Genomic DNA, 11,078 nt, shown 5'->3' with positions numbered 1-11,078 from the left:
CTCTCTTGAAATTGTTTTTCAATCTTTGTCAGATTAAATGAAAATGGTTTAATGATCTAGTGTTTGTAACGTAGTGGCCTAAATAGTCGGTGACGTCACACTGAGGTCGACGGCCCCACAAAAGGGACAAACAAGGACTGGACTTAATGTATTCAGCTGTCCAGCGGTTTGGTTAAACATCAGGATAGGTAAAAGCTGGCATCCATGGCTATACTGGATAGATAACAGCCTAATGTGTGGTTAGCCCTAGACGATGTTGTATAAAGGGACACTTAGTATCGGCAGCTGATAGTTACCAATGGCATTGCCAAGGAGGGTTGATATCAGACAGATGGCCGGTTGTAAAATCACAGTCTCTTCCACCGAATCTTCAAAATTGTTTGGTTTATTTGTTACGCTGGGAACTTGCAACGGTAAGAAAGAGAGACTGGTTAGGTGAGCGTAAACTGGAGTATAAACTTGCTTGTCATAAACATTTTTTGTTGAAAAATCTCAGGTTTGAGACGCGCATGCTGAAGTTACTTTCAACCTACGCAGAACATGGCAAAATATGCCATTTTATCTAATCGGCAGCGTGCATGTTAAAGTTATCATCAAAGATAACTGGTTCAAACGTGGTATTCCTCGAAGCAAACTCGTTTTGAAGCACACCTAACTATTTGTCGAAGCACTCCTTTAGCAACTAGAAGGTGCACTACATTGGATGGGCTTCGAGGAATACCTCGTGCACCCCACAGAAGTCATATTATATTATAAATATTTGTAGTAGTTACGTGGACGGTAAGCTTTACCCAGTTGTTATAACTCTAACAAGACGCGACGTTGCCACGAGAAATCTTCTGCGCCGCCGCGCGCCACCCTCAATTTTACCCCAATAATAATCCCCAAAGGGGATTAATTTTCTCGTTAAATTATCCGCGTGGGTTTTTTCTGGAATTGTACAAACAAAACGGAGTGCTTCGTTTACCGGCCTTTTTGTGTATTTTTTAATATTTGTATATTTTTTATAATGAACTCGAGGCCGCTGTGTGAGTCGTGAGAAACGCAGATTTTAATGGAATCGAATGGAATTCCGCCTGTTTTCCACGAGGCGGAGTTGTTTCGATCGCTTACCATAAATACTTCATTACTACCAATGAGACGCCAGCGATACCGCATTGTCTATGGCATCAAACAGACCCTTGATTCACCAACGCATGTGCCTTGATTCTACTACGTTAATATATAAGAGTAGTTGAAGCTACTCTTATATATTAACGTATGATTATATTTTACTTTATGAACTAAATGGTTTTTTTCAGAGTCTCTTGACATAGGCATATTTTTTTGCTTAAAAGATGGCTAAGTTTAAGTTAAAAAATGTTGTTACCGAATAAAAATAGTTTATTTTTTATTATGATTTTGATGAAAAATCAACGGCTTTTGTTCCGCTATTAATGTAAATAAATTATCATTCATTCATTCAGAGAGCTATAGCACCTGCGCACTGAAGGCCACAGATATTGTGATTTGCTCTCTTGTTCTCTTGATTAGCCAGTCTAAAAATCTCGAACAAAATCCTCGGTACAACAGAAACAGAAAGGAGTGTTGTTGGTGACATTTTAAATAATCTATACTATTATTATAAAGAGTATAGTAGTAAGCGTTTGTGAGTTTGTATGTTTGAGGCAGGTAATCTCAGAAACTTTTGAACCTATTTAAAAAATTCTTTCACCATTAGAAAGGTACATTATCCAAGATTGCTATAGGCTATATTTTGTGTCATAATTCCCGCGTGAGCGAAGCCCCGGGCGACATCTAGTAATTAATGAATAATCTTTATTTCCAGACACTGTAAGTCCGTTACACATTTAAAATTAAAACTGCACTATATATATATATACTACCATATACTACACTATATAATAACATTTAAAAACACAATTAATATAAACTCGCTTATAGCGACACTGAACGTTCAACAGCCCGAATTAAAGAAGGTGATACAAAAATATCTACGACCCTTTAAGCTGTCGTTCGTCTAAAAAATCGTGTCTCAAATTTATTTTCACTTAGGGGATAATTGCTTTCTTATAAAAATAATGTTTGTTTAAATTGAAACCGAAAAATTAACACAAATATTTTTGCGAACATACAAAAAAAATAACAGTTTACTTTTTAACGATAATGATGTCTATTTTATCGAAGCGGTGGTGGTGTAATGGTCAAGACCGCCTGTGGACCGGAAGGTCCCAGGTTCGAATCCTACCCGTGCCAAATAGTTTGAATTCAAATTCAAAATTATTCAATTTAAGATGATATACATCACTTATTGACGTCAAAAAATAACTTACTTAAACTAAGTCTACTGCCGGCTTCCAAAGCGTAGGTGAAGAAGAAGCGGCGCAACAAACTTCACCGCAGCCTTTTCTCCAAGGACGTCAATTAACAAATATAGGTCTTATACATATATTAAAAATTAGGAGGACGAATTTACATCATTATTAAAAATGTCAAAATTTGAATGAATAAATAAAATAAAAGTTGTATTTTCAATAAAATTATTGAAAATTGTCACACAAAATATATAGATATATATATAAATAAAAAGCTAAATATACAAAACGTACGTAATAATGTCATAAATCAATTCAATTATCAATTACATATGTTACCAGTCACATATGTTTGAATACCAATCTGACTCATGTTTGATAGTTTTAAACTACCATCACTTGCTTCCGATGAGGGAAAACATCGTGAGGAAACCTGCTCTTTGGTTGACTATCAACTTGTGTGTGAAATGGAGACGGTAATGGCAAACCAATCCATTAATAATGGCAAGAAATTCCTTCCATTCCACGTAATGACCACGACCCTCAGCCATGAGGAATGCAACTATGAATAGGGAGGTAAATAATACATTAAATATATTGGGATAAATACACACCACATTGAGATAGCCCCAAAGTAAGTTCGAGACTTGTGTTATGGGATACTAACTCAACGATACTATATTTTATAACAAATACATATAATAGATAAACATCCAAGACCCGGGCCAATCAGAAAAAGATCATTTTCCATCATGACCCGACCGGGGATCGAACCCGGGAACCCTCTCGGTTCAGTGGCAAGAACTTTACTACTGCGCCACCGAGGTCGTCAAATTGTGGCATTATACCTTTGCCATCAACATCCCACAGCACCTATGGACCCATTTATTTGCTAAAATTACAATCCTATAATTATTATAAAATAACGAAAGTCCAGCCCTCACAGGCTATAGAGCTAATTTCAAAGTTCGAATTCTAAATTCAAAAATGACTTCCACAGGGACCACAACCACGACCATTCGGAGAACGACCATCGTTGGTGGCACAACAACGATTTGGCCCTGAGCAGGATGACACGTGACGTCAGAGAAACCACGAAGTACATCGAGACAGCGCTCGTCATAGACAAGGCTATGTTCGACAGAAGGAACGGTAGCACCAGAGCTGAGGTCGTCCACGATGCTATACAAGTCGCTAATATCGCAGATCTGGTAAGTCACGCCTTTTTTATCTAAAGAACTGCGTAACAGAAAGCTTAATATGTCTTGAGTGGATGGATACACTTAAGTCATCTACGTATGTGATGTACATGATAGATTGACTATTATAATTTGAACGATTTTTTTAATGATAGACTCAGATAAAAAATTTTGTGAGATGACAGTATGCTCTACATTTGAATTTACCCGTAGACGGTGAACATGTAGAATTAAGTTTTTCTTTTAACACCACATTGTAAAAAAATGTAAACTCATGTTTTTTTTGGAAATAAATAATCTTTGTCTTTTTCTATTATAAATAAAAAAGTGTGTGCTTAACTGTTCGCCAACTTCTCTTAAAAGCCTATGTTTTATGGTATTAAACCATAGACCATATATTAATATGGAATACCATAGAGTATCACGGGTCTACACTATTACTATGCGCATGTCAAACTCCATTTTTCTGAGGCCTGGTTATCACGCAATTGAAGTTCATCTTATTAATTTTCTCCAATTTTATGATCATGGTTTAAAACACTTTCTACATTGACAGAAAATCGCAATCAACAAAGTTCAATCGAATTTATTTTCGACGAAATGACGTCAGTAACATCCAAAGTCATGGATTTTTCGAAAGAAGGAAAGAAAACATTTATTTGCCAAAAACATGAGTACAAATAGACAAATTAATGTCAAAATGAATTAAACCTACATGTTTTACCGAATATAGGTATGTTTCTTTTATAAAATATTCATAAGTCTGTCACAAGCTTGATTCGCAATCTGTAATTCCAAACATCTTTCTAACATTTACTATAATCTCAGTAGAAAGTCAATAGTTTAAAACAAACCCACATAATCCCTGAACTCCTTCAGAAATTGCTAACAAAACCTTCAGAAACTTTCGGAGATAACACGCCACCGACGAACACATATCTCAAGAATGATAATGCTTGAACATAAGTGATCGGGGAAACTTCAGCCCACTGAATTAAGAATAATAAAGCAAATGGAAGTACAATTTTTACCTCTATTATATTCTAACTCGTATTCAGGCGTTTAGCTAATAAATCTGAGCTAGAGTACATTTATTTACAAAGTACTAATGGACACACTACCACCGAACTGAAACAGATGTAAAATTACGAGCGAGAAGAACGTGCATTGCCTACTTTGTATGGGATCTTTTTATTACAGCAAGGAAAAACCACCAACGTGCGTCGAAATTTATAAAATGTTTGAGCGTAGTTCCTTTAAGGTTAGCCTAGAGTTTTGAATGATTAGGGCTTGATGATTAATTATTATGGATGATTATGATGGATTGATTATTATCTCTCTCTCTCTCTCTCTCTCTCTCTCTCTCTTTTCCGCATGTTCGCAGTTGCGTTCGGGGCTGTGACACAACGAAGCACAGAGATTCGGCTGTGATTTATGACAAAAGTCAATTGCCTGACGTCTCTGATTGCCTATTGATGCCTAAGTTGTGTCCCCTAATCGTACGACATTCACGGAAGGTTGTGAAGTGGAATCGGAATTTTAAAGCGGAATTACACGCCACAGATGACGACTGTTATGCAGTCTGCTTGTTACAAATGGCGAAGAAATAACTAGTGTTTGACACTTCTACTGTCCTATCATTCCAACTTCTGTGCTTCGCCCGCATTCTATGCATATGTATTAGGTATTTATCCAGCGAGGTATCATACATATGGATTTCAATTGATGAATTAATGAAAGTGAGGACTGGGTTCTGATTGCTTGGCTATGTTGATAGTTCTAGATTATTCCCCCAGTCTGAATCATCTTCAATTATGTCTAATAAACGAAAGTGAAAACGTAAATAAATAAATACTTAAATGTCTAAACAGGTAAATTGTTTTAGTCTTTTCTCTTTTCTATTTATAAAGCAAAATTCGAACCAATTATTTGTTCTCAGGTGTTTTAGTGTATATTAAAAAAAATCCACAATGGAGATAATAAAAAAATAGCGAAAATTTATCTAAATAGCTTATTAATTACACAACTCATCTTAAAAATCATATATTTAAATGTCCACAAAAATAGCAAAAACAATCTACAACTTTTTGGAATAAAAAACATCGAATGTAAAATTTGGTTGTTTATTTAAATATATCCTCATTGTCCTTGAGAATAAGAACAGTCAAAAGTATATATACAAAATCCAAAAGCATTACGAAACTTTTACTGTTATTTGTGCCATCACATTCAATGCATACTTCACTGGAATGTGTCTCATAAACATAAACAAATGACACACGCGTAACGAGTGTAAATCCGAAAGCAGTGTACTTCAAAAACGTCACTTGTTTATCCTTAGCCTCAAAGTGTCAACCCTAACATCATTACAGCTGGGCTCTGTAATCCCCGCTTTTTATCGTCTTGAAGCGGTCAACTCTAAGAGTTTAATATTGTGTATAGGATAATACATTTTATAATGTAGACAGTAAGGTCTAGAATGTGTTGTGTGTAGTTTTCGCGGTCTGCTAAGCTTTGACTATAATAGTGGAACGGAGTAAATGGTTATTGCAAAATGGCGCATAGACATGCGGTTTGGGGGAAGGCTGGTTTTATCGAGCCCGCTTTGTCCGCACTATTCGCGTTGCGAATTTTTCCCACCCCTATTTTTGTACTTTTTTTCAAGGTTGTATGATTGTGTGTTTAAGTGTATACTTACACACAGGCTTATGGAGCGTCTGAATTGTTGTGTTGGTTTTTCCTGTACAATGCTGTATGGAAGTTTGACTTTATTCATTTTGGGTATTATATAATTTCGTCGCCGGTGGAATTTTCGCTTAAAGAGAATTTATTTTTTACTTTTTTTTCCACCACTTGTGAGTTGTCAAATTCAGATTCAAATCATTTATTCAGAAATTAGACCTTCACAGACACTTTTTCTCGTCAATTTTTATATTTATAGTAGTATAGCAATCTATATAAAGTTATAGTTGTATAGCAATCTGATTCGCGTAGTTTTCATAGATCACGACGTACTTCCAGTGAAGGAAAAATATCGTGGGGAAAGTCTGCACTCTATCTGAATATCAATTTTTCAATTATTCTGTGTCTATGTGACGAATTGCCACTTGATAACGATAGTAAACCTTATATCAGTTAGGCGACTTAGTCAGGAATAATGTTATTAATATCACATTTTATAAGAAGACAAAGAAAACTATGTAGCCAAATGACATTTTCATGAGCATGAGGTTATCTCATACTAAGCGGCAAGTTGTAAAATCGAGCACACGATGGACATAAAATATAGCGTAATATACTGTTTCTTATATTGTATTTGTAATATGTGTTTCTCTTTCTCGTATGAGCAAAATGAGAGAGACAAAGTTTATAGCTTTCTCTTTCGACGGTCGAATTACAATCATACCATGAAGTCAATATTAATTCGATTTTCAACTTCCGCATGTTCATGTATTGAGACCTTCAAGGAAAGAGTCTATCGCTTTCTGAAAAAGACGGCATCGCAGGTTGCTGTATTCATGTGCAATGAAATCATTTATAGGTACATAACATTTTCTAAATTAATTAATATTTTACAAAAGCTACAAACAATGGGACGGGTAAAACTAAAGCTGTGTAATGAAAACCTTAAATTCCTAAAACGTGATAAAAATTCTTGTCCGTAGTACTTTCGCACGCTGAACACCCGTGTTTCCCTGGTATACATCGAGTCGTGGCAGAGTGCAGATCAGGCGGACATAGACAAGAAGCAGGACATCACCAGAGCGATCCTCAAGTTTAGCGATTATACAGCCAGAAAGCTGTTTAAGGTCGAGAAAGACACTACTCAGCTGCTTACGTGAGTATCCATTCTATTTATTATACAAATAAATATACAAAAGACACAAGACGGAATAATCGCTAAAACGATTACTTCCATTCAAGCTTAAGGTGGAAGGGAAAATATACAGAAAAATATTTATAAGAATCTGGAAAAAGATGTTATATATAAACATCAGTAAGCAAAAATTACAAAGACAATTTACGTGATTACGAAATAAATAATTGTACACCTAATTTTCACCGAATGCATAATTTCCATATTAATGTAGGTAAAATCACGTCCAGTCGCCGTCGTGTCGACACCATTAGTTAAAATGACAATCTGTGTTAAGTATATATATATATATATATATATATATATATACTTAATATATATATATATTAAGTAATAAATGAACTTCATTCATAGATATACCAATTTTATGCATGGATAGAACACATTTTCAATTTAAATCTTAGTCGCAAAGTTCAATAAACTTTCTTCAAGGGTTGTGAAATTTGTAACTTAAACCATAATTAACAGAAAATACACGTATTTTAAAAATAAATTGGTACAACTTGAGGAAAATCATACATAAAATGTTACGTGCTAAAACGGACTGCAAGATTTCAAAACTAGATTTAATTAAGACACGCAAACAGCTACACGGATTTGCGAATTTTTGCCGAAGCAGCGATATTCAGAAACAGCTTACATTCGCTTTGAGCTAAGCTTCAAATAGACAACTAAACAGCTGGAAAATTCGTCTGCAAAGCGAAACGAGTTCCGTTTTAATTTGAGCGATAAAAGCCGCCCGATGTGGTCTAGGGTTGCCAAAATAAAATACATATTTTGCATATTTTTCTCCCTTGTGTCGGGTGGGCCTCATTTTGCATATTTTCTTGTCCCTTTCCTATATAGTACGTAAGGTATGATAATATTTGTCATCCTTTTAATATAAGTATTTTTGTATATAATGAAAACTTACCTACCGATATCAGATTACTTGTCTTGCGGACTTAAAAAGTGGTAGGATGTTTATGAAGATTTATTTAATCTAAACGTTTTAATATATTGAAGCAACATTTTTTTATGAGCTTTTGTTTATGTCTCGGGTGGAACCTTGGAACTCAAGTTTGAAGCAGATATCTCCAACCGATTGAGCTAAAATTTTGTACACACGTTTAGTTTAAATGACAATGCATTATTATGATAAGCATGCCCTGATGGTTTGCCCAGGAACAGCACCAGACGTGGGAACTCCGCAACGGTTTACTGCAATGATATATGATTTTTTGTCACACTTGCCACCGCTCCACCGCACCACCAATTTAGAAGTACAAAACCAAAAAACACTCTTTGATAATCATTAGTATTCGTATATCAATAAATCACCTGACAACCCTAGGCAAATCCAAATATTTTTTAAATATGATTCAACAACATAAGACTCAAATATTCCGCCCGTCGAAATTCATCGTGGCGCGCTGTAATTTTAACAAATTAGAAGATAGATGCGAATTGGCGATATCTGGACGACCGACGGGGAAAAACCGTCATAATCGACGTCGACATCGACATGTCGATGAAGACTGCACAACTTGTACCTTTGGATTTTATTGTAAGTCCAATGAAACGTATTTTCGGATTTGGAATTTTCCGTTGGAAAAAGCGAATGTTGTAATTGATATACTGTTTTCATTTTGGACAAAGTGAAGCGAACTTTTTTAGATACGGAGTTCCTTTTTCGTATGAGTTATTTGAATCTTGTACTGTGTAAGTTTGTGTTAAATCCCAAACCCAGCCAAAGTAACTTTGTTTATTTATTACTTCTCCACGCAACATCTACTCAAGCGGTCTTCGTAAAATTTTACATTCATGTAATTAAAGTATAGAGAAGGAAATAGGGTCTCAATCATTTTTGACCATTCCCGTGGGAAATTTACACGAAAGCTTTTTATGGTGCTCAAAGTAAAATATTGTAATTTATGTAGTAATTGTTTCTTTATCTAGGTATAGTTTAGTGTCCATAGATTGTTATCAACCTGAGTAACTCTTATGATGTGTTGGCTTTTTATTTCTATTATATCAAAAGTCAAACGAATTAAACTCTTCACTTCTATTTTCGTACACAAATCCATTAAAAAACATATCTTATTACCAACATAAAATAGTTTAGCTAACTAGTTTTTTGCTCTAAAATATCGACTTTCTCGTCGATGTATCAGGAACGGAATATTTTTTGTAACAAATTCCCATAATTAATTACGACTAAACAAAGACTTTTGTTACCTTTTTAATACACAGTCGGGGTTGCCGCTATTAAAAATCACGCCGCCGCCATATTTAATTTTCGCCATTGTGAAGGGACACACATGCGTTTAATCTGTTTTATGGCTATATAATGGTCGTATAGAGTCGTTTATAATTTCAGGGCTCCAAAATTAGGTAATTACTTTACAAGGATTTAAGTTATGTTATCCAAAACCGTGTTTACCAACATCAAAATCATATTAAAAGATAATACATTGTTTTACTAAAGCCAGATTTTATTATATACCTAATGCGTTAATGATCCGTAACTATTTAATTCTGACTATGATTGTAAAGTCGAAAGTAAGTTTGTTTGTTTGTTACATCTTCACGGTCTACTCTACTCAACTAATTTTCTTGAAATTTTGCACAGATGTAGTTTATAGTATGGAGAAGGTAGGGTAGGTACTAGATATCTACTATTTATCATAATATTTTTTGTCCTGCAAAAGGGGTCTGGGGATATAGTAAATAAATCACGTCGAAATAAAATATTTAATTTTATTTTGACTAATTTAAATAAATTTTTCAGTGGTATAATGTTCCCGGGAGGAGAGTCCGGTATATCGGTGCCAGACACGCTGTGCACTCCTAAATCCGTAGGTATATCTGTTGACACCAACACGTATGAACCCCACCTACTGGCTGGCACCATGGCACACATGATTGGACATAATATCGGTGAGTTTGATTTTTTTTTGAGCCGAAAAGTAGCTTAATTTCTTCAAAAGTTCTCCCAGGTAATCCATATTTATACAATAAATGAAACTAATTTATTATAAAGTGAAAAGATTTGATCAAATATTTATTAGGTAATACAACTCAAAAACTACTAGACAAGTATTTACAAAATTTGGCATAGATTAATAACATAGATTATCGTTTATCGCGAAATAAACGCAGATGTAATAGAAGTAGGCAGGCGGCCACTAGTCAGCCAAATCTTAGAAATTTTAAGGTTTATTTTCACGCGGATCCTACGCTTCGGGCCAAGTAACAGCCAAGAATACAACCTAGAATACTGGAGGAAGAGGCATAAAGAGATATGTTTATTAATCAATGTAAACGTATGAATGAGAAAAAGAGAAAGATACATTAATAATTAAACTTTTTCCGCAGGAATGGGCCACGACGACGGTCGAGAGCAGTGCTTCTGCCGCGACTGGCACGGGTGTATTATGGCGCAGTCGATTGTAGGGTCAGACAATGTACAACCCTACAAATTCTCCGACTGCTCCAAGAACGACTACATCAACGAGCTCAGGATCGGACAGGGCTTGTGCTTGCTCAACAAGCCTAACGAGGTGAGATCAGACAGTGTACGAACGTATTACTTCTCTAACTGATTCTAGGATGACAATAAACATGTTCTTTGTATCAACCTAGGTTTTTGCTTGCTCCATAGGCCTATTATATGATCAGATAGTGTGCAATATGTTCTGAAACTGC

General features: G+C 35.2%; 1 protein-coding gene across 14 annotated transcripts in view; it reads left to right on the top strand.

The window, feature by feature from the left end:
- mmd (mind-meld) overlaps window positions 1-11,078 on the top strand; it is a 486,484-nt gene that overhangs the window by 448,287 nt on the left and 27,119 nt on the right. For all 14 annotated transcript variants that reach the window (XM_053770021.2, XM_053770023.2, XM_053770013.2 and 11 more), the window contains 4 exons: window positions 3,316-3,526; window positions 7,180-7,352; window positions 10,162-10,310; window positions 10,749-10,933. In XM_053770021.2, the coding sequence (XP_053625996.1) occupies window positions 3,316-3,526; window positions 7,180-7,352; window positions 10,162-10,310; window positions 10,749-10,933 (718 nt within the window). The remainder of the gene's footprint in view (window positions 1-3,315; window positions 3,527-7,179; window positions 7,353-10,161; window positions 10,311-10,748; window positions 10,934-11,078) is intronic.

Source organism: Plodia interpunctella, chromosome 3 (genome assembly GCF_027563975.2).
Source record: "Plodia interpunctella isolate USDA-ARS_2022_Savannah chromosome 3, ilPloInte3.2, whole genome shotgun sequence".
NCBI lineage: Eukaryota > Metazoa > Arthropoda > Insecta > Lepidoptera > Pyralidae > Plodia > Plodia interpunctella.
This window is presented reverse-complemented; position numbering and strand designations above follow the sequence as displayed.